Source organism: Sciurus vulgaris (assembly GCF_902686455.1).
Source record: "Sciurus vulgaris genome assembly, chromosome: 15".
NCBI lineage: Eukaryota > Metazoa > Chordata > Mammalia > Rodentia > Sciuridae > Sciurus > Sciurus vulgaris.
In genome coordinates this window covers 11,948,149-11,972,739 of record NC_136476.1, presented here as the reverse complement: position 1 = coordinate 11,972,739, position 24,591 = coordinate 11,948,149, and the positions used below count along the sequence as shown (strand labels likewise).

The following is a 24,591-nucleotide window of genomic DNA, read 5'->3' as shown; positions in this document are numbered from 1 at the left end:
TAGAAGTCCCATTTCTTGGTGAGGTTAAAACTTATTTACTTGGTTGGTTGAGGTGATATCTGGTAGATTTCTAAATTACAAAGGTAAAGTTTTTTTTTTTTTATTTTTTTGCGGTACTGGGGCTCGAACTCAGGGCCTTGTGCTTGCGAGGCAAGCATTCTACCAGCTGAGCTATCAAAAGTGGGAAGTGATATTCAAGATGTGTGAATATCTGTTCTTTGTCAGCCTTTTCCCAATGTGTTATAGTCTATTGATGGTTCCTGTCCAAATTAATCATTACATCAGTGGCTGCAAAATTATTTCCTAACTCTATAGTTCCTCTTCATTCCCTTCCTTTGTAAATATCATATGAACTCATGGATTCTTTTGCAAATGTAAAGATTCATTACTGACATTATTCTTCTTTGTTTCTTAAACTGTCCAAATTCTCATGAGTGGAACACCTTTTAAGAGGGCTCCTGAGTCCTTTTGAGAAGACCCCATCAGTTTTTTAGCACTTCCTTTTCATGGCACAATAAAATGTTTGCTTTGTATTTTTTCCATCACATAAAAAAAAGTAGAAATAGAAATAGAAAATAGAAATAGCTATTTCTCCAATAGGTGGTTTATTTTGTGGAGGAATAGTATTAAAAGCCAAGATATTAGGGGTAATGCTGTCATTTATTCTAAGCCCATTTTCAGTGGACAGAGCTAAGAATACAATTGTTCCTCAGTGTTCTTGGAGATTGATTCCAGGATTCAGAGAGACCAAAATCCCCAAATGTTTTAGTCCCTTATATAAAATAATATAGTATCTGCATATAACCTATGTACATCCTTGTGTGTACTTTAAATCTTCCCTAGGTTACTCATAATTCCTAATACAATGTAAATAATATGCAAATAATTGTTGTACTGCATTAGGGAATAATAACAAGATGAAAAGTTTGTGCCTGTTCAGAACAGACATAGTTTGGGGGATTTTTTTCCCAAATATTTTTAATTTGGGGTTGATTGAATTCACTAATGCAGAAGCCTCAAATTTGGAGGGGCAACTGTCCCACTCTATATTTATCCAAAAGAACTAAAATCAGCACTCTGTAGTAATACAGGCAAAGCAATGTTTATAGCAGCACATATTACAATAACCAAGTCATGGAGCCAGTCCAGATGCCCATCAATGGATGAATGGATAAAGAAAATATGGTATATATATACAATGGAGTTCTATTCAGCCAAAAAGAAAAATGAGATTATGGCATTTGCAGGAAAGTAGAACTTGAGAATATTATGTTAAGCAAAATAAGCCAAATTCAGAAAACGAAGGGTCATATATTTTCTCTCATATGTGGAAGTTAGAGAGGAAGTTAGGGAGGAAAAGATGGTAAGTAGATCTCATGAAAATCAAAGGGAGATCAGTAGAGTAGAGGAAGGGAATTGGGGACGGAAGAAAGGAGACAGGTACTAGGGAAACAAAACTGACCAAATTATATTGTTATATTTTGTGTATGTACAAATATATAACATTGAATCCAACTGTTGTATAATTGTAATGTGTCAATAGAATTTTTAAGAAGAATGTATAGGTACCTAGGTGCAGTGACCCAGACCTGTAATCCCAGTGGGGTGGGAGGCTGTGGCAGGAGGAGTTCAAAGCCAACCTTAGCAATTTAGTAAGGCCCTAACGAACTCAGCAAGACCTAGTCTCTAAATAAAATTTAAAGCAGGCTGGGGATGTGGCTCAGTGGTTAAGCACTCCTGGGTTCAATCCCCAGGGCAAAAAAAAAAGAAAAGAAAAGAAGAATGTATAGGTTAAACCCATTCTTTTAAAGGAAGTTTTATTTACTTTTGTTTGTTTATAATCTTTGGGGTATTGTAATCTACCAGTTTAATGTTTGCTCTGCTCTTTCTTCCCTTCTACTGAAAAACAAGGTGTCACAGAATAAAATGGGAAAGGGGTATACACAGTTTTTTTGCTAGTCTACTGAAAGCTATTTGGAATGCTAAAACTCCAGTTTAGTGTGTACTTCCACTTTTTCCACTTTGCAAACCTCTGTCCTAAGTCAACAGAGAAAAGACACCTCTGTGAGACATTCGAATCATTTGAACCATGATTGTCTGTGAAGTATTTATAATAGTTACCTTAAAGAGCCTGCTAATTGAATAGAGAAGATAGTAGATACTTGGAAAGCTCTTGTAAAATATGTATGTAGGCCTGGGGGGTTGCAGCTCTAGGCAGCTCTCCCTAGTGCTGAATTTAATTATGTTAACATTATTCCTTTCATTGCTGAATGGAAAAATAAATGTGGCTCAGATTACAGGAGCAGTGTTACCCTTCAGTAGGAATATGCTGTTGTAAGAATTAGGAGTTGCTGTAGAGGAAGTTCAGTGTCCTCACCACCTTGTAAATGAAGATATGCCACTGTTTGGAGAGCTACTTTTCTGGAATTATTATTTTTTCTTTCAGAAGAAATTCTGTTGTTTGCTATCAAATCAAATTTTTGGTTAGATTCTTGAAAGAATTCGACTTTTTTTAATTTGTAAGAAAAACACTTTCAATGAGATTTGCTAGTGTAGGGTGAAACTGACTTTTCTTGCTCATTACACTCCAGGGTCTGGAGAAAACCTTGCAGGGTCGAAAAGGCAATCATCTATGTAGGTTCCTTTATTGAGTGGCCAGTCAAACGTATTATGCAATCTTTCTTTTCTGAAGTCTCTACTATGCACCACTGTAGAAGAAGGTCTGGATGTTTTATTGGCAAAATGTTTCATTTTCCTTGCAAGCAACTTTGTAGATTTTATACTAGCATACATCTTCAAAGCACAATGAAAGCAAAGATGTCAGGTAGACTCAGATCATTATTTTTACTCAGTCTGGAAGGAACGATATTAAAGCAGTCTTTTAGTAGCAATCTGAATTGATTTTGCTGATTGTCAGAGTTTGAGATTGGTTCTGCTTTGTGTGGTGAGTGCATTTGTTTGTCTGTGGGTGCATCATAGTAATAGCATATCACACTCTTTACTCCTGTGGGGTTGTTTTGCCATTGGAAATTTTTTGTCTTTAATTTTTTATTCGAAATGTGAAAATGTTCTTTGGTTTCTTTTTTAATTTTAAATGGTGATAGTTCTGGAACCTCCATTTTTCTCCAACTTGCCCTTTAAAGGCTGGAGTTTATTGCTTGATACCAATGAAAGCCTCTATTCAGAATGAACTTTCCAGGATCAATGAATAAAAACTCAGCTCAATAATAGCAAAATTGTAAAAAACTGAGGGGATAAACACAATAACAGTTCTCTTTTAATGTCATCCATGGTCTCCTTTTTAAAAATTTTCTTCATTTAAAATTTTCAGCTATTATTATAATTTCTAATTATATTGTGAACATTATTTGTCAATTTACTTATTCTTATACTCCACTCTGAACATAAACCTTGTGAAGTCAGGTCATTTTTTCTCAGTCCCTGATGTAGACTCATCATTAGGTATTGGATGGAAAATAAAATTCATACACACACCCAAATGAGTAAATAAATGCTTTTCTAAAATTTTTATTTATGTTTTTTTAGATATACATGCAAGTAGAGTGTATTTTGACATATTTATACAAACATGGAGTATATCTTCTTTTTTTATTGTAAACAAATGGGATGCATGTTGTTTTTCTCTGTTTGTACATGGAGTAAAGGCATATCATTTGTGTAATCATAAATTAACATAGGGTAATGTTGTTTGATTCATTCTGTTATTTTTTCCCTCCCCCCACCCCTCCCACCCCTCTTTTCCCCCTATACAGTCCTTCCTTCCTCCATTCTTGCCCCCTCCCTAAACATAACCCTAACTCTAACACTAACCCCTTCCACCCCCATCCGCTTATCAGCGAGATCATTCATCCTTTGGTTTTTTGAGATTGGCTTATCTCACTTAGCATGATATTCTCCAATTTCATCCATTTGCCTGCAAATGCCATAATTTTATCATTCTTTATGACTGAGTAATATTCCATTGCATATATATACCACAGTTTCTTTATCCACTCATCAATTGAAGGGCATCTAGGTTGGTTCCACAATCTGGTTATTGTGAATTGAGCAGCTATGAACATTGATGTGGCTGTATCTCTGTAGTATGCTGATTTTAAGTCCTTTGGGTATAGGCCAAGGAGTGGGATAGCTGGGTCAAATGGTGGTTCCATTCCAAGCTTTCTGAGGAATCTCCATACTGCTTTCCAGAGTGACTGTACTAATTTGAGTATATCTTCTTCTAGTTAGGATCCCAGTCTTGGGTTGTACATGATGTGGAGATTCATTGTGGTGTATTCATATATATATATATTTATATATATGAATATATATATTCACATATATATATTCATATATATAAATATATATATACACACACACAGAGGAAAATTGTAAATAAGTGTTTTGACAGTTAACAGATATAGCAACTTTTCAGAAATTGAGTCAGTAGCCACATAAATCTAGAGAGAGACTAAAAAAAAAAAAAAAACTTGGAAAGACCCATTTGAAATTCCACATCCTCTCTATTTTTATATATCACTTCAATGCAATAATGAATATTTCTTTAAGGGTGGCTCCTTGAGTGCCTTTTTTATGACAGAAAAATTAAGGGAACCACTATTAATGCTGCAAACCATGTTGAGTGTGAGCAGGTTGAACTTGTATTCTACTAGGGAAGTTGTGTTGGTTCTTAGTCTTGGGAAGTACAGGGCTCTCAAATCATCACATGAGCATCAGTGGAACACACACCCCACACTGTTGTGCACACTCAATTCTCTCTTCCTCTCCTGTCCCTTTGTGTCCCCTTCTTTCCTTAGTGTGACACCTTGTGACTTGGCTCTGATTTAAATATCCTTTGAGTACATCGCATTTATCAGTTGCTGTTAGTTTGAGGGCTTGATTTCGCAAACTTAAAGTGGTCTTTACTGTTCAGAAGTTCCATGGTGTCTGAGAAAGTGGTGCAGCCTTCAATAAGAATTTGACAGAAATTGATATGTAAACCTGCCTGTATTATTTTTCTCTTTCTTTGTCTCTCTTTCTGACTAATTATTCATCTGTCCATCCACACTTGTAAAAGATAATGATTAAGTTGTCAAACCCTGACTGCAGAATGATTGAAGGTTGGGAAAGATAGTATATAGGCATATTCCCGTTTTTTATTGTTCATTTAATGAAAAGATAGTTTTTTTCCCCTAAGAATTGCTCCTCTGCCATTATGTTCCATAAGAATATTGTCATTACTGAAATAATATACATACATAACATGACATTAATCAAATCATATTCAGATATTTTCAAACGATGTTCAAACATCCCTTCTTCAACCTTGTGAGTGTCTCCAACATTAGAAAAGGTCATTTTCAAATTTAACCCTTATCTCTGACCCTGAACAAAACTCAACTCAAAGTGGATCAAGGATCTAGAGAGCATAGAAGAAACCCTGCACCTGTTAGACAAACACGTAGGCCCAGTATTCCAACATGTTAGCTTAGAAACTGACTTCCTTAATAAGACTCCAAAAGTGGAAGACGTAAAATCAAGAATCAACAAATGGAATGGTATTCAACTAAAAAGCTTCTTCACAACAAAGGAAACAATCAAGAATGTGAAGAGAGAGTGTATAGAATGGGAGAAAATCTTTGCCACTGCAACATCAGAGAGAGTATTAATTTCCAGAATATATGAAGAACTCAAAAAATTTAACACCAAAAAAACAAATAACCCAATCAATAAATGGGCTAAGGAACTGAACAGACACTTCACCAAAGAAATATGATCAGTTAACACATACATGAAAAAATGTTCAACATGTCTAGCAATTAGAGAAATGCAAATTAAACTACACTGAGATTCTCTCTCACTCCAGGCAGAATGGCAATTATCAAGAATACAAGTAATAATAAATGTTGGCAAGGATGTTGGGAAAAGTTTGCACTCATACATTGTTGGTGGAATTGTAAATTGGCACAACCACTATGGAAAGCAGTATGGAGATTCCTTGGGGGTGGGTAACTAGGAATGGAACTACCATTTGACCCAGCTATCCCACTCCTTGGTTTATACCCAAAGGACTTAAAATCAGCACACTAAAATGACACAGCCACATCAGTGTTCATAACAGCACAATTCATAATAGCTAAGCTATGGAGACAAACTAGGTGTCCTTCAGTAGATGGATGAATAAAGAAAATGTTTACATACACAATGTAATTTTACTCAGCCATAAAGATGAATGAAATCACGGCATTTGGTGGTAAATGGTTGGAACTGGAAAATATATGCTAAGTGAAATAAGCCAATCCCAAAAAACCAAAGGCTGAATGTTTTAATCATGGAGGTAGCCGACAATAAGGGGTGGGTGGATAGTAGTTCAGTGGATTAGACAAAGGAAAATGAAGGGAAGGAAGTGGGAATAGGAAAAGGAAAGATATAACTTTCCTATGTATGTATATGAATGCACCGTGATCACAAAAATTAATTTAAAAAACAATAATAACTATGGGTAAATGGCAGAAAGATCAATAGAGAAAAGATAGCAGGGGATTGGGGAAGGGAGGGAAAGAAAAGGTACTAGGGTCTGAATTAGTGTAAGATATATTCCATGCTCATATAATTATGTCGAAATGGATTCTACTGTTATGTGTAACTAAAAAGAACCAATGAAAGAGAGAGAGAGAGAGAGAGAGAGAGAGAGAGAGAGAGAGAGAGAGAGAGAGAGAGAGAGAGAGAGGTTGTTTTTATTTAAAATTCTTTTGTGACTTTGACAAAAATAAAAGTAGTAAGACTATTGAGTTATGAAGCCAGTTGGTTGTGCTTTTCCCAAACATACTGCATTCTGCTCATTTTAAAGAAAGGAAAACATTGTCCATTCTATTAGCACCACTTCAGAACCCTTGGTGAATAAACAAAGCAGGAGTTTCTGAGCAGATTTATGTAGAGGGGATCAAGAGGATGAAGTGTTCTGTGCAAGCAGAATTTGGTAAACAATATAATTTAAAAATTACATATTAGAAATGAATGAAGGTTGATTCCTGCTAATGTTACCATAATTATTAAAATAATGCAACTCCATAGCTTCTAAAATGCATTTTCATGAGCTTCAGCATAGCAATTGTTTCATGGCTTGTAGGCACATAAGGAAAACATTTTAATTGAGATCATCCCTAAGCAAGCACCATTTACTAATTTACAAGTTGCATTATCTGAGGAGATAGTGGTATATTAAGAAATATCTGGCTCTTGATTCATAACCAAGAAGATAAACTAAGTTTCTCTTCAATTCTTAGAAGAATTTGCTGCACAACTAGAAGGGAAGACAATATTCAAATTGAGCTATTTACAGGAAACCAGAATAGAGTTGAGAAATGTTCACTTTTATCTTGCCCTGAGTTCTTCCAAAGAAAACAGTCTCCTGAACACCTCAGCTCCTCTCCTGCCAGAAGAAATACCTCACAGGGCTGTAATGGGGTAATAGCTCACCTGCACCACGTCACATCTCTTCTGACTTTTTTTTTTTTTTTTTTTTTAGTACCAGAGATTGAACCCAGGGGTGCTTAACCACTGAGCACTTTTTTAAATTTTGAGACAGGGTCTTGCTAAGTTGCCTAGGGACTCATTAAGTTCCTAAGGCTGGCTTTGAACTTGCGATCCTCTGCCTCAAACTCCTGAGCTGCTGGAATTACAGGTCTGCACCACTGCACCTGCCTCTTCAAACTTCTCATGCCAACAGTATTGAACACTGTTAGTGGCACATTAGAATAATCAGCCCTCCCTAATGAAGTCATCTTCTCTCATGTGATTTCCTTGAGGGCTTTAGTCTCTGCATATTTTCTGTGTTCTTTCATGAATCCTTTCATTGGCAGTTGAAGCCAGTGCCCTCTCATGAGTCAATATGCAGAACATGAAGGTTTCTTGATCTTATTTGTATCTTTTCTGTTATCTGCATCATTTGTCTTGACTATGTCAGTTGTCCTCTTTGATGCTTTACTTTAGAATTCACTTCTGCCTTCTTTCTTAAAATTCTCTGTTAGTCAGGGTTCTCCAAAGAAAGAGAGGCAATTTGTGTGTGTGTGTGTGTGTGTGTGTGTGTGTGTGTGTGTGTGTGTGTGTGCGCGCACGCGCACATGCGGGTATGTGTGTTGATGGATAGGTAGATGGGTGATAGATTGATTTAGCATGAGTGATTGATCATGTAATTGTGGAGGTAGAGAAGTTTCTTGACCTGCGTCTGCAAGCTGGAGGCCTAGGAAAGCCAATGGTGTCATTCCACTCCGTGTCTGGAAAGCCCTCAAACCACAGGAGCCAACATTGTAAGTTGTAGGCTAAGTCCGAAGGCCCAAGAATCAAGCCCTGATGTCCAAGGGCACAGAAAGGTGGATGTGCCAGCTCAAGCAGAAAGCAAATTCACCCTCTTCTGACTTTTTGTTATGTGGGGGTCCTCAATGGGTCGGACCATGCTTGACCGTGTTGGTGAAGGCAGCCCTTCTTTGCTCAGTCTGTCTGTTTAAATGCTAATCTCTTCTGGAAACATCCTCAGAGACACACCAAAAAATAATATTTACCAGCTGTCTGGGCATCCCTCAACCCAGTCAAGTTGACACATAAAATCAATCATCACACCCCTTAAAATAAAAATAAATTCCTGACTTCTTGGGTATTTTTACTGTGAACTCTAAAGATTAAAAAAAATTTTTTTTATTTGTTCTTTTTAGTTACACGTAATGGTAGAATATATTTTGACATATCATACATACATGGGGTATAACTTCCCTTTATTGTGTTTGTACGTGATGTGGAGTTACAATGATCTTGTATTCATATATGAACATAGGAAAGTTATGTACAATTCATTCTACTGTCTTTCCCATTCCCAACCCCCTTCCTTCATCCCATTTCCTCCTGTCCAATCTGGTGAACCTCCATCCCCCACTCCCACCAGCCTATTGTGAACCAGCACCTGCATATCAGAGAGAACATTTGGCCTTTGGTTTTTCAGGATTGGCTTATTTCTTTCCACCTTCTAAGGTCTTCTTCAATTTCTTTCTTCAGTGTTCTGCCGTTTTCATTGTAGAGGTCTTTCACCTCTTTTGTTAGATTGATTCCCAAATTTTTTTTTTTTTTTTGAGGCTATTGTGAATTGAGTCGTTTTCCCAATTTCTATTTCAGTTGATTCATCACTGATATATAGGAATACAATTGATTTATGGGTGTTAATTTTATTTCCTCCTACTTTGCTGAATTCATTTATGAGAACTCTAAAGATTTAAGAAGGTATAACACAGGCTGCTTTGCATGTGCCTTTTAATTTCACTGGGAAGATAACACACTATCTAGCCAGAGCTTACTGATGTGAGAATTGCTAGGAGGTGAGCAAAAATGTACCAGACTTTCCATGAAAGAAATATCCTGCTGGATGCAGGGGATATGAGTAGGCTTTGTCATCACATATTTGACACATTGAAGTGTCCCTGTGGCTTTTCTTCCTCACTTGTGCAGCCAGCATTTCTCTTCTAGATAATCTGTATCAACCTGATGGGACTATTTTCTCTTAACTTTCTGAATCAGTTTGCTTCCCTCAAACTGATCATTTCATATGTTGGTTACCTTTTGCTGTATAATAAACATTCCTGTGTACCTCTCCCGTCTTATCTATTTCTACTTTTCTCATCTTCCACTTTACCTCTTTCACCCTGCACCCTTCAGCAATACTGTTATAGGCAACTCTTCTGTTGCTGTAACCAAAAGACCTGTCAAGGACAATTTTGAAGAGGAAAAGTTTATTTGGGGCTCATGGTTTCAGAGGTCTCAGTCCATAGATGGCTGACTTCATTCCTCAGGGTCCAAGACCAGGCAGAACATCATGGTGCAAAGGTGTGGTAGAGGGAAGCAGCTCAAGACATCACACCAGGAAGCCGAGAGAGAGCTCTGCTCAACAAGGGCAGAAGCATGCCCCATGGATCCACCTCCTCCAACCACACCCTACCTGCTTACAGTTACCACTCAGGGATTAATGTACTGATGGGTTGAAATTCTCATAACCCAATTATTTCACTTCTAAACCTTCTTGCATTGTCTCACACAGGAGCTTTGGGACCACATATCTAAACCATAATAAGTACTGAATTTTTAAAAAAATTTCTGTTAACTCTCAGTCTCTCTTTGATTAGTGCATACCTTTTCCAAGATAGAACACATCCTCTTCATCCCCCACTGACTGCTGTTTGAGTCAAGTCATATTTGGCAATTTAGGTTCAAGTCTGTTTTCTCTCAGCCTTCTCACGCTTTCCCCTAACTAGGTTCCGTATTCCCACAGTACCCTGACAACCCTATTATAAGGCCTAGCATGTGTTTTATAATTGCTTGTTTTTCTGTGACATGGACTAGACTTAAAGTTCTTGACAACATGGACAGCATCATGGCCAGTAGAGTGACCTGCATGTTGTAAGTGAGAAGAAGAAATTACAATAGAGAAGGAAGCAGTGGTTTCAAAGTCATATTGCTAAAACTTGATTTTGTTTTTGTACCTGAGGTATTTGAGAATGATGTGGACTTGGCAGGTGCAGAGGGCTATAAATAGATGTAAACGCTAAGTTTGTTTAGTGCGAAAAAATGCCCACTAAATTTTAGAGATGCTAGTTACCTTTTAGTGTCAAGGCCAAGTGAAAAAACTGAAACCAGTTATCCAAACACTTAGTATGAGACGTGTAAAGATTCTTTAAAGGAGATAGACATGTTTGTTGGCTTACTATATTTCTTTATTGGTTTTGTTAAGTACCTTTAAGAATGCAAGTTTCTAATTCAAGAGGGGTCAGATTTGGAAAGATTCAGAGAATCACAAAATGGGAACTGTCCACTTAATCTAAAGACCATCTAGCTGTTCTTTGCCAGCTTCACTTTAATTTCTTGATCCTCCATTATAATAGAATTTGGGTAGTGGAGTTATTCTGTTTTCTTCTGCATAGGCATATCTTGTATACCACAGTCTTGTTCTTCCAACATCCACTTCATTTTGGTGTTTCCTTGGTATTATGTGGGACAAGCCGAACATCTTGTACCTTGAGAAATGATCCTTTGTCAAAACTGTGTTGTAGTAGGTAGAAACCATGCTTCTAGCAGAACTGAAATACTGGTGTCAGTGTATGAAGTAAAACAGGATGATTCATGGGAGGCATGAATCCAAAAGGCAATTGGAACTGTTCTTTCTTCGAATACCCCAACCCTAGTCTCCATACCCCAACCCAGCCCAAGACCCTGAATATAAAATAGCAGGTCATCACTGCTGTCCTTCACAGACAGATCAATTGCCCTTTCAAGTTCATCTCACCTAACTCTCCCGACAATGAGGAAAATCATCTTGTTCTTTTATAATAAACTATCTCTCCTTTTTATTTTCTCAACTAAGGTTTTCTTCCCCAGACTATCAGGAGCACTGATAACTTCCATGCATGTGCTGTCATCAGCCACAGCACAGTCACACCAACAGCAGCTCCTTGTTTTGTATTTTGTCTTCTCTCATCTTTATAACTATTCTCTGTGTGCAAAAAACAGATGAATTTTAGGGTTTTAGGTGGTTGTACAAAATCTTGCAGCTGGAAAGAAGTAGAGGTGGCATTAAAAACTCTCCTCCGCTTTCTCTTAGCTCAAGTCAGCTGCTATTCTGGAGTTGGTACAGAATAGAGGACACAGACACAAACCCAAATAAATACAGTTTTCTCATACTAGACAAAGGTGTCAAAAGCATGCAATGGAGAAAAGATAGCCTCTTCAATAAATGGTACTAGGAAAACTGGAAATCCATATGCAACAGAATGAAACTAAACCCCTATCTCTCACCCTGCACAAAACTCAACTCAAAATGGAGTTAGTGTCATTGAAACATACTAGCTTCCTTGGAATTTTGGCATAATCCGCAAACTGAATAATTATCTTCAGATCTGTTTTGGTCAGGGCCATTTTTGTGATCTGAAGTTCACCAAACTGACCTGTAGATGTAGTAGTAGAAACTTAGAACATAACCAAGCTTAGTATAGATTATCAAGAACCTGTACACATCTACAATTTTGGAGACCCAGGGTCTGTGTTCCATAGAACTGATGGAGAGCCCATCAGGTAAGGTCTTCCTCACAAAGGCTCAGAGGCTTCACAAGAGTTTAGATAACCTTGAGAAAAAAAGATTTAAAATGTCTTTTGTAAACATATACGAAAAGCAATAAAATAATTGTCTGAAAACACCAAGGGACTGCTAAACTTAGGTGCTTCCCAGTGGTTCCCAAGTACTGAGAAGCAAAAATCAGATCTCATCATAAATGGAGCAGGACTAACCATAGTGGGCTGCTTCTAGGGCTGTACTGGTCCCACCTTCTAACAGCTCATGGACACTTTTTGTTGCACATTCAGGAGTTTTGTGATTGTGATTGGTTTACAACTAGTTGTGAGGTGAGTATTTACACCATGGCAGTTCATAAACACTACCAGAGGCCTTTTTTTTTTTTTTAAAGACTAGATTTACTAGCATATCATCAGTCATTGAATAAAGAAGTGAATTTCCCCATATTGAGAGTAGTCAAATAAAAACTTGGTGGTTTTCCTAAGAGATGTATTGCCAAAAAAAAGAAAAAGAAAGAAAGAAAAAAAAAAAGAATAAGGGGAAAAAATATCTCTAAGGTCTTATCTAACTGTATTGCACTTTATCACTTGAAAGCACTGATCACTCTGCTAAAGCCAGTGGAGTTTCTGTTATTTGATTGATGGAACTGTGTTTACCGACATCTACTCCTTATCCTCTCCTAATCTCATCATTTGAATGTTTGATCCTACTCTAAGCCCTTTCTGTTTCCAATTTTTTAAAATACTTTTTTTAGATGTTGATAGACCTATATTTTATTCATTTATTTATATGTGGTACCAAGAATCAAACCCAATACTTCACACATGCTAGGTAAATGCTCTACCATTGAGCCACAGCCCCAAATTTTTGCCAAAGAATTTCCATACTCCCATGCCCTGGTGTCAGATGGCTTGAGTGTGAATTCTAATCCCACTGTTGACCAAGCATTCGGATTCCAGGTTACATAGGTTGATTAAGTCTCATTTTCTTTATATGTTAAAAGCATATGATAAAAAAAAAAAAGCATATGATAAAAACACCTCTTTCAAATGATTGTTCTAAGTCTTCAATGATGCTGTCCACATACACTGATTAGTGAAACTCTTGGCTATGGTAAGGACCTAGTCGATGTTAGTTATATTTTTACATATTTGGAAGCCCAGGTCACTGTAAATATGTTAATAATTAATATCAATGCTATTTTTTATCTCTCTTAAACTCCAAATTGTATGAGGAATTTGAAATATGCATATTTATTTATTTATTTATTTACTAAATTGACTTGTTCTGTGTCTTAAATTGTATCTGGAACAGATTTTTGTGTATGTAGTGCTATTTTCTTACTAATATCGCACAGTCAGAGATGCAGTCTTATGAGCCACCATATAATAATGAACAACAGATGTTTTCAAAGTTAGCAGGTTACTGACAGCATACATAATGGCAGTTCAAGGGCTGGGGGTGTGCAGCTCAGAGGTACAGTGCTTGCATTGCATGCAGAAAGCCCTGAGTTTGATCTGCAGCACCCCTTCTCCCTGCCACCCCTGCCAAAGGGCTGTTCGCTGAAAGTCCTCAGACTCAGAACTTACAGAAGTTTAAAAAGAATGATGTTGAAAATTCCCCCCTCCCCTTAGTCTGAATAAAATGATGGTGAGAACATAACAGGTGTTTATTTTGAGAATAAACTGTTCTTTCATTGAGCAAACACTGTGATATGTTTATGAAGACATGAGAGATGTGGACTCACCCATAGTGATTTGCAAAATAACTCGTAACCCTGGTATGGAAAAAGTCAGTTTCCTGAACTTACAGAACCAACTCTGTAAAACTGCATTCCTAAAAGGAATAAAAGCTTTTATGGGTAAGAAAGTGGGAGACCTTGTTGGCAGCATTGTTTCTGCAGGATATTTTGTTTTTCACTCCTTGTGTTGTTTCTGAATACTTCATCTTCTAGACATAGACCATCACTGAAATATAACACATTATTCAGAATTGAAGGTGCATACATTTACTATATTTATCTTGCATATCCTGTGCACATATATATATATTTTTTCATTGTCAATGTTCTTTGTGGGGCTGTATATATGGTGACACAGTTTCAGCCACCAGCATTTAGTTCCAGCCCCAGCAGACATTTCTCAATGTGGCTGATCACAAATGAGATAATCATGGCCCGTGTGGGTTCCTCTATCTTTGGATGGCTGCCATCACATGGATTCCTGGCAAGTGAATAAGGTCCAGTTTAAAGACCATTGTAATCAGTTGAGGAAATGATGAATTCACTCCTGTCTTTGGTCAGTGTTGGGTGACATCAGTACTTTCTGTAACCTTTCTTCTCTAAATATCTTGGTTATGTGAGACAACTATATTAGAAACACATTTGGAAGCCTGGAACACTGGAAATGTGTTTAAAAATCTAAGGTTCTGCCAGGTGCAGTGGCATATACTTATAATCCCAACGACTCTCAAGGTTGAGGTAGGAGGATCACAAGTTCAAGGCCAGCCTCAGCAACTTAATGAGACTCTGTCTCAAAATAAAAAATAAATAGGATACAACTGTGGTAGAGCTACACTGGGTTCAATCTTAGCACCAAAAAACAAAGGTTCCTCGAGCATTTAGTGTTCTGATTTAAGAGTCCTCTGACGTAGTACTCATTTGCAAGAAGCATTCTAGGCTTTGATTAACTCTTTACCTTTGATATGTGGGCTACCTTCTATATAAGAGTAGCTAAATGAATTCATCAATTAGAATTTCCTCTGCTTCCCCTCCCACTAATACCATGAGTGGTGGATGTGTTTAAAAAAAAAAAAAAGTGGTACCAGAATATTTAATGGTAAAATCAGATTCAATAGAAGCAGAGGTGGAAAAAGGAAAGCTAGTTACTTCACTTTTAACACACATGTTTTCCAGACGCTGGCTTTCTTCAGTTTTCATAATTATAATTTCAGGCAGCACCCCTCCACCCCAGGACAGTTATCGCATTTGTGGGTTACCCATTTCCTGTGCATTTCCTTCCTCCAGCCCACCTCTTGGCCACATTAACATTACTCCATGTCACAATTGATACCACAGGTGGACACAGCAGGTTTTGAAAAGAAAATGAAATGGAAACCTGTCAAGGTTGCTTTATATTAAACTATAATATTTGGTGAGGAGAGGCCACACTCTTGGCCAGAGTCAGACTTCTGAAAAAAGTAGGTATTTCAGAAATCGGCACCATTTTTTTATGATCTTTCTATTAACAAAGCAGTAGCTGGCCAAGTGTCTCTGAAGAGATGAGAGCAGTCATTATAATGGCAGCTTTGAACTTGGAAAAAAGTTGAGGATATGCCCTCTTTTCTGGTCTGTAATTAACCAATGTTTCTGAAATCCTAGGTTAGACTTAATTTCATTCAGTCAGGGAGATAAAATTCATACACAAGGTTCAACCATCAATAACTCTTCAGCAGAATTCAGCAAGTATTGGTTGAATTGTGTAAAGTGGTGTGTATGCATGCACGCATTTGTGCACACACGTGTGTGTTCCTAAGTTCAGGGAAGAGGAAAAGCTGAAATAGTCAAAGAAAGCTTTGTAGGAGGAGGTAGGTCCAGAGCTGTGTCCAGAAAACTGGAGGAAGGAGGGGAAAGGAACTCAGATCAATAGAGTAAATAATAAAGTGTGTCAGGATCAGAAGTCAGGGCATGGGAAAAACATGCAAATGTCCATAAAAATCTTAAGTCCTTATTCCCCATGAAATCGATGTCTCTCTTGAATACATGGGTACCCTGTTTCTTAAAATGAGTCCTTTATTCAAATGGATTAATAGTCTTCAACAAGACACTGTCTCATTTAGGGTATAAATTAGTGAACAAATTCATGTTAAAGATCATTGGAGGCATCTGTCATTCCCAGTCAGCATTTGATTTGTGGGGAAAAGGTTTGGAAAGAAGGGAGCTTCTCTTGAGGGTGTACCTAGAATCAAAGCCCAATCATGACCAGCAAAGTCCTGAGTGATCCAGCCTCGCCTCCCTTTCGAGGTTGCTTTCTTCTGTACTATTCTTTCCAGGAGTACTCACTTTCTTTCTCCCTTAGCTCTTGTCCACATTACAGCCTTTAAACTTGCTGCACTGCCTATAGAATGCTTACCCCCAGGTTCTGGAGCAAACCAGCTTTTTCTCATCAGTCTTACACCAACTCACATTTCACTTTCTCAAAGACTGAATTTTTTTTTTTTTTCTGACCACACCTAAAGTATGCTGAGACTTCTAAGCATTCACCATATCACCCTCTTTACTGTAAAACCAAGGTTACTTTTTTTGTTTCTTTATATTCTGTCTTCTCCCCTTAGGACAAGGACCTCAGGTACCTTGTTTGAAGCCATACCCTGTTTGTAGTAGGCACTTAATAAATTGTGTGTTGAATACATCAGTAGCAGTGGGGTCTCCATCATATTTAGAGCATAGGAAGCTGGACATTTGTTTCCATTCCCTAAATGCTGAACTGTTTGTTACAAAGCCGGAGGAAAGGAGTGAATGGCTATAGTCCTGGGGTGGCTGGTGTTGCTATGGCATCATGGAGCAGCACATTTCTTTTCCTTTATTCCCCTCTGCAGTCTTAAGGATCTGGAAAGCAGCACCCCTCAGAAGGGAGATTTCAAAGAGATGGACTTTAAAGGAACAATGGTGTGGGTTGGACAATTGCTAGTAAATTACATCAGGAAAAGCTGCAGGCTTAATTTCCTTTTCAGTATGTTGGTACATCGTAGCCATCGCAGAGTGACTTTTCTGCATGTTGAGCCAGGGTTCCATGTTTTACAGCCTGCCCCTTGAATCCCTCATATGCATTTTCTTGTGTAGAGCACCTTTCTGGACTTTGGCACTATTTTTTTCCCTTCTTAAAGTAGCACTGTCTATCCCTATAAATTATGGTAGAGTCACCATTGTTTATTTAGTCAAAGGAGAACCTGTTATTTTTTCTCATTCATGGGTTTATCATAGTAACGCACCTCTGGCTAACTGTACAAAAGATATCTGAACCTGTTATTTTTTCTCATTCATGGGTTTATCATAGTAACGCACCTCTGGCTAACTGTACAAAAGATATCTGATATCAGTTGTAGCTGAATTGGCTCTTAGGTGCCTGGCTAAGAAACTATAAAGTATATGTTCTTCAGTTACCTGGTTTGGGTTTATAAATGAAATTCTACAATGACTATGTCTCATTAATACATGCTAACAATGAATGATATATTCATTATTATGTTGTTGAGATGTACTTTATTTTTATGATTTTCCAAAGGATGTATGGTACCAGAACAGATCACAGCTGCTGGCAGATTTCTTACTTGCTTTTCCCACATCTATCTTTCCTGTCTTCCCCAGTTATCAGGCTGGGGGTCCTGCTTCTTTGCTAACAGGCAATCTACCACATTGCTATTAGTTTAATGCAGTATCTTAACAAATGGGTAATTCCCCTGTCTCTTCACGATTTAATAATCTGCAATGTCCTTTTCCTTCTTCAGCACTGCAGTGACAACACACATCCCTGCCAATCAGATATGAATATTGAAGGAGCCTGGAAGAGAGGCTACACAGGAAAGAACATTGTGGTGACCATCCTGGACGATGGCATTGAGAGAACCCATCCTGATCTGATGCAAAACTATGTGAGTGTTTGCTGTGGTTGGAAATCTCCCCTCCTCAGAAGGAGGACTCATGTTAGGATTATCAGAAAGGGGGATTGCTACTGAACCATGTAGCAACAGATACAATAGGCTGTGTTTTACTTCTTTCTTGTAAAAAGTGAGGAGTTCTTAAAGTCCAGGAAACATGAGTTAACAGTTTTCCACTTTTGGGTGCCCTTGATACTGTGACCTACAAAAAGAAAGTAATAAGGGGAGCAGAAACTTCACCACCAACACCATCTGCTACCAGCAACACCTGCTCTTCTCAACCATCCAACCAACCAGCCAGGTGACACTTTTTGTTTCTTTTATGGAAAAAAGTAGACTTAGAATTGTTCTCAAGTTATTTTGCTGGTATCTTTCTTTCTGTACCTCTCTCTCTCTCTTTTTTTTTTTTAATTTTTAGTTGTAAATGGACACAATACATTTATTTTATTTATTTTTATGTGGTGCCGAGGATCAAACCCAGTGCCTCAACAAGTGCCAGGCAAGCACTCTACCACTGAGCCACAACTGCAGCCCTACTACCTCTCCTTTTTTAAGGATAGTAGTGATTAGCCTCCCACTAGTCTGTAGGAATCATCAATCTCCATTCTTAGGGAGGAACTGCAGATTCATTTAGTTCTCCTTTGAACAAAAGAGATGAGTGACAGCAGGCTGTCCTCACCCTGCATCTAAGCACATTAAGATAAACTTGCCCCTCTCCACAGCACAGAATTTTGAAGCTTAAAAGGAACTGCAGTTTATTCTCCACATTTGATGGGTGAAGAAAATGAGCTCTAAAGACTGAAGGGAGTAATCCAAGGTCAGATACAAAATCAGAACTATGGCTGCCTATGCTTCAGCAGAGATGTCTTTCTTGTTACATGCAAGGAGGATTTTGCTGTGTGCTACTGCTCCCCGCCTGCAGACAACTGCATTTGATTACATATGAAAAGCCTTCACTTAATTGTGATTGCAATCTTTATGTTTGTCAATTTTCACCTCGAAAGAAAATTTTCTAAAATTACCTGTATAATTAGCAGTGCTGGTTCTCTTTGAGTTCTTATGTTGGAGCTGGAGGGGAGTAGAGAAAGCATATTAGAGGAGGTAACAGAAGACCTGGGTTCCAGCTTTTGTTTGGTTCATTCGAGAACAGGGTAGAAATTAAGCTGTTTGAGTCCTCTGTTTTCTTATAAGTAAAATTGTTATATTAGATTCACTGCAGAATCCTTCATGCTGTAGTGGCTACAAAGAGGGGCAACAGGGTCCCCTTTGTACAGGAAGCAAAAGCTTACCAGCTTCACACTTAATATATTTTCCTGAATTCCCTCAAACATTTCAAATTCTATGCACTAAAAGTTATTTTCAGAAACATGAACCTTTGATAAATACAGAAAACAAAGATTTTTGCAAACATTGAAATTAGGAATCATGGTAGGGCATAAGAAAATTTAAAACATCTTAAAATAAGCTGTCTATGATGATGTAAATTTGAACAATGGTAATGATCCAGTAAATTCTTTATAGTATCTGGAAAATTTTCCTAGGCATTTTTAAAAACAAACAAATAAATCTAACTTCCATTTTGGAGGTTCTGTTTCCTCATTTTGTAAACTTAGCATAAGAAAACTTTATTCATCATTTTGGTTGGTCCAAAAGCCATTAAGCATTAGGAAAAGTCTGAATTGCAGGCTCTTTTACAGGAGATACAATATCTGATCCCAGATGAATGTTTAATAGGGGTCCCAAGGTACTTAACAGAATAAATATCTAATATTGATTTTTTAGTTGGCTCGCCAATTACATATGAATAAATTTTGTCTTCTAACCTCCTTAATTATGAAAAAGAAGTTGCAAGTTCAAGAATTCAAGTAAGGACTAGGGAATGAATCTGGAGAATAAATCACTTTGCTTCCAGGTATTTGAGGAGTACTTAGTGGAGAAGGACATATTTGAAAAATACATATTTCACGACCCAGGTCATCCCAGGTAGACTGGGAACAGTGCTGGCATAATGGAGGCGGGATCTCCTTGGTCTGTTTTGAACACTTCTTCACCTTAAGGGGGAAAATACAGCACTGATAATTATTAAACCAGCAGACCCTCCCTAAGGCATCCTGACTCCAGCGAACCATGAGTTATAAGTTAACCTAATTACTCTCTAGCAGAAATGTATTTAAGATTGTGTGAGCCCGTAGGTCAGTGGCTAATTAATGACTGTCCATTTCCTTTCTCTCGTTCTCTCCTCTATGGCCACAGGATGCCCTGGCAAGTTGTGATGTGAATGGGAATGACCTGGACCCAATGCCTCGTTATGATGCAAGCAATGAGAACAAGTAAGGCTCAAGTGAGGGGTGGTTGCAAGGAGTTAGGTTTTCTGCTCATGCTAAGGGAAGTATTTTCTTCAAAATCCTTGTTAACCAATGGGCCTAATTTACTGTAAAATAAATAAGTGTCCAGCAAAGTTTCTGAGTAAGAAAAAGGAGTGGTTCACAAATTAAGAAAGGTTGCAGAGAGAGCTCTGGGGAATGGCTCAGCGTTTCCATATCTTGAAAATGGAAGTGGAAGACATCTCCCTCACCTCCCTCACCCCATATGTTTAAAGATAGGAGTGCTAAAGGGAGAGGCAAAAGTGCCCCCCAGAAGAGTTACTTGATTCTATTAAATTCAATAAATTTGATTGGCTATTGCATGTGAGGCCATTGTCAGGGGCTTTATTATTTTGTTTCTCCTTTGCTCTCTTCTCTGTGATTAGCTTTTCCACTAATATGTAAGGAACATCTAGAAGAACTGTTGCCATCTGGGGAATGCATTACCTTTCTTATGTCCCTCCGCAGCCAAGAGGCACAGTTCCACTTTCCAGTTCCTATAGTAGTTTTTAGTGAATGCAAATGAAATGGTACATCCATTTGATGATAGATTATTTTAACATTCCTCAGTAAGTAAGCGGGATTGGTTTTTCTTATTTATAATGACCCAGATTCTTTAAAAGATCACTTGGTATTTCTACTCACTATATCACATTAATTAACATTCTCCCCGCCCTCCCTTTACTGAAAAGCTCCTCTAGGCTAATGCTGTGATTTAGATATTTTCATATGAATGTTTATTTACATGTTTTAGGTTGGGATCGCAAAAGTTGCAAGGAAAACAGTCCTGCTCATTTATTATGTGCTATTTGCAATCTCTTTTTTTTTCTCTAGGGGAAACGTTCTCAGCTAGTCATATTTAAGTAAGTCAATAAATTTAGATAAAAGCATATGACCTAGAAAAATTGTGACTGTGCATTTGGTTTTATTTCCATCTACAAAGAAGGCTCAACAAAGTAGCTGTAGAAATATGCTGTTTGTTCATATTAACAACCAAATTAATATGACAGAATGATTCTGTGGTGAAAGCTTTAATATACAAATTCATATCAACTTTTCCAGAAGTTCCAAACAAAAAGAGAATGTGACTAAATTAAACTGAATATTTTTCTTTCAGACCTGATTGTTATTGTTTAGATCATAATGTTGAGTGAATTTTCCATAAGGGGTTAGAGTTTCAGACAACAGGAGCTGATGTTTTTTATCCTAATTTACAAACTAACATGAAACAATGAAGAAGAGACTTAAATCACTTAGTAAAAGGCACTAATGGTTTACATGCGTGGGAATATGGAAAATATCTACCTACCCTCTCAATTTTGCTGTGAATCTAAAACTTCTCAAAAAATAGTGTTAAAAAAGATAGCACTGATAAATCTCAATATATCCAGTTTGTTCTGCTGTCATGCAACATATGCATTCCTAATAAGCACTCCTAAAAACAATAGCCTCTGCAAAATCCTAAAACAGTGATGAAAACATTGAGTTGGAATCTAATACTCAAAAACATTGTCAGTCTCTCTCTCTCTCTCTCTCTCTCTCTCTCTCTCTCTCATACACACACACACACACACACACACACACACACACACACACACGCGACAGGGATCTAATAAAATGGTAGCCTGGTAGCCCAGTTTTATATATATTAAGTAGTTAAGAAATATATTAAAACTACTTTAAAGGTGGCCCTTAACCTTGAACAAGAACCTGAAGTGTGCCTCTGGAAGTGTATGCTCATTATTCCTATTCCTACTCCCATTTGTCTTCTATCCTGTGTTCAAGAGAAAAAGAGTTACAGAAAGAGAGATCAACGTGAAAACCAAGAATAAAAGACACAGAATAGACAGGAAAAAATAAATAAAACAGGCAGAGAGAAAGAGGGGAAAGTTAAGCAGAATGGAGGGCATTGCCTCCCACCCCAGGATGGCCCTTGTCAGAAGAATGGCAGCTTGTCAGTTATTATAGGAAGTGGGAGAGGGTTATCAGAGAGCATGGAGAAGTTGCAGTACCAGAAGTGGCTAAGTGTGGACTGTTGTACCTCTAAGGCATATAGCTCTTTGTGTTTTATGTACTCCTACCTGGCTCAGTTCATCTGGTTGTGTTTTCTGCATTCACCTAGAGTTTCTGTGACAAAATCCTATCTAAACAAATGCGAATTTCACATGTTTCTGAATTTTCCTGACATATCAATCATGTTGGAAGAAATTGGTGTTCTTAAAGCAAACATTATAGCAGAATTGTGTTATATCCATTCGCTAAATTTACAACATTAATAATTTTATAGTCAAAAGAGAAGCAGGAAAACTAAGAAAGTCTAGATCATGTTAATACCTAATGTAATCCTTGTGCAGGATTTCTATGAAGGGACAGGTAGAAACCCAAGACCAATATGCTGATCCCTGGAACTAGTTGAACCTGAATCCATGTGTGGTCACTGATGGTGACAACTATTCTCTGAGGGTGCATCTGATCTGGCTAACCTCTCTAACCATGATGCCTACGTGTAGACATTCTTTGAGTACCAACTTTGATGGCTTTTTATACCCTTTTAAAACTGTGTTCTTTGTGAGGATTCCTTTAAAACTTGGCCACTCCCCAAGACCTTTGTTCATGAAGAATCCCTGAGGTCATGCTCTCTCCAGGGTATTCTAGTGTGTCCTGTTTTGACCCATTCTAAGCACTCTTCATGGTTCACTGAGTGCAGAGGGAGTTTGATGGAAGATCCCAGCATTGTTCCAGATGTGTGCTTAGGCTTGTAGTCTTGACAGTGAAATATGGCATTTTTTAACCAGCATTCCCTACCTCTGTTTTATGGGAAGTCAGCTGTCTCCTGGGGTATCAGATGTCCCGTTAGCTCCTTTCAGTCGTTCTGTCTGAATTTTTTTTTTTTCCCTTGACTGACCAAAAGCATGTATTCAGGCTTTTCTGGTTAAAATATCCCCTCTGCTTTTGAGGCCACATTGATAGACATGACTGATGGATCTGTCTTTAAGCATGGATTCATAAATGGATAATTCTGTTTGGATAGAATTCACATAACATTAAGAATTCGGAGTGGGTTTATAATTTGGAAGAATTGACTTTTAGCTCTGGATCTCTTTGAGTGATTTGCTTTATCATCTTTCCATCTAACTACTTTGGGCTTTGGTATTTTTTAAATCTCTAAAATGGTATAATAATACTTAAATCTAAAGAATAACAATAAAATGTGTAGAACCCCAAGATGAGTACATAATAGGTAGTAGATAATTATAGCTGTTATCATTGTAATTATGTGTTCTGCTCATATATCTAATTCTTTATAATCAGTTAAAAATTATAATTATCTCAAAATATGTGTGCATATGAACATTTCAAATCTAAATTAAGACTTGGAAGTCTTTTTATTTCTAGGGTTAGAAGTTTAGATTTTTCTGTTTAAGAGCTGGAAGGTGTGACTCATTCAGTTCACAGTCTGTTTTTTCCCGCCTCCCTCCTTGAAGTATGAGTGCTTAAATCTGAAATAAGATGGTGAAGGTGAGAAATCTCTAATCATCATTGGAATAAAGAAGTTGAGGCATATGCTATGCAAATGTCTGCTCATTGTTCTGTCAGACAAGTGGCTTCAGAGTGTATTTGGAATTTTTTTTTTTTTTTTTTTTGCGGTGCTGGGGATCGAACCCAGGGCCTTGTGCTTGCAAGGCAAGCACTCTACCAACTGAGCTATCTCCCCAGCCCTTATTTGGAATCTTCATGCTTGGATGTATTTGTTCATTCATTCAACTGGTATTCATTGAGACCTTGCCGTGTGAGTGACTGTGTGCCAAGTGCTTGGGTACAGTATGAAATGATACAGGTTACTGATGGGTTGAACTGGGAGATGGCAGTAAGAAACTCTCATGCCGGAAGGATTTTTGGTGCTTATGGAGAATATACAGTATATCCTCAAAACCTCATGCAAATTATCTCTCTCAGGCTGGCATGATTACATTTCTGGTGCCAAAGTTTTGGGTGATGGAAATACTTCTGAAGTATTGAAGTTATAAAAATTTTTTCTTGTCATTTTTTGAAATCCCAATAACTTGAGGTATATCAGAACCTAATAACTGATGTTAAAGAAATAATATTAGGAGAGGAGACCCTGAAGCCCTGCCTTCTGAGTTAACTTTGTATTCTTGTGGGATTAAAATAGAAAATACTTACCTATAAACAAAACTGTTTCCTGACATCTCATACCACTATTCCATGTCTGATAAATGAATTATTGATGTCTGAGTTAGATTATCCCTCCCCTAGGTTGTTCCCTGGTAAATGTTCTCTCTGATTAAGTCATAGAAACATATTTGATAGAAGATGAAAACACTGCACTATATTTTGGATAGGTAGCCCCCAAATCCAATTCCTTTTAAAAGTAAACCAACCTCTAAATTAAACACTCATTTTCTAAAAGGAATGATTTTTTTTCTTTTGTTTCTTATTTCTGTT

The 24,591-nt window shown here is 37.5% G+C and overlaps 1 protein-coding gene across 5 annotated transcripts in view; it reads left to right on the top strand.

The window, feature by feature from the left end:
• The window catches only part of PCSK5 (proprotein convertase subtilisin/kexin type 5), a 437,767-nt gene that overhangs the window by 106,583 nt on the left and 306,593 nt on the right, over nucleotides 1–24,591 (top strand). For all 5 annotated transcript variants that reach the window (XM_079112090.1, XM_079112091.1, XM_079112089.1 and 2 more), the window contains exons 4-5: nucleotides 17,612–17,755; nucleotides 20,015–20,091. In XM_079112090.1, coding sequence (XP_078968216.1) covers nucleotides 17,612–17,755; nucleotides 20,015–20,091 — 221 coding nt within the window. The remainder of the gene's footprint in view (nucleotides 1–17,611; nucleotides 17,756–20,014; nucleotides 20,092–24,591) is intronic.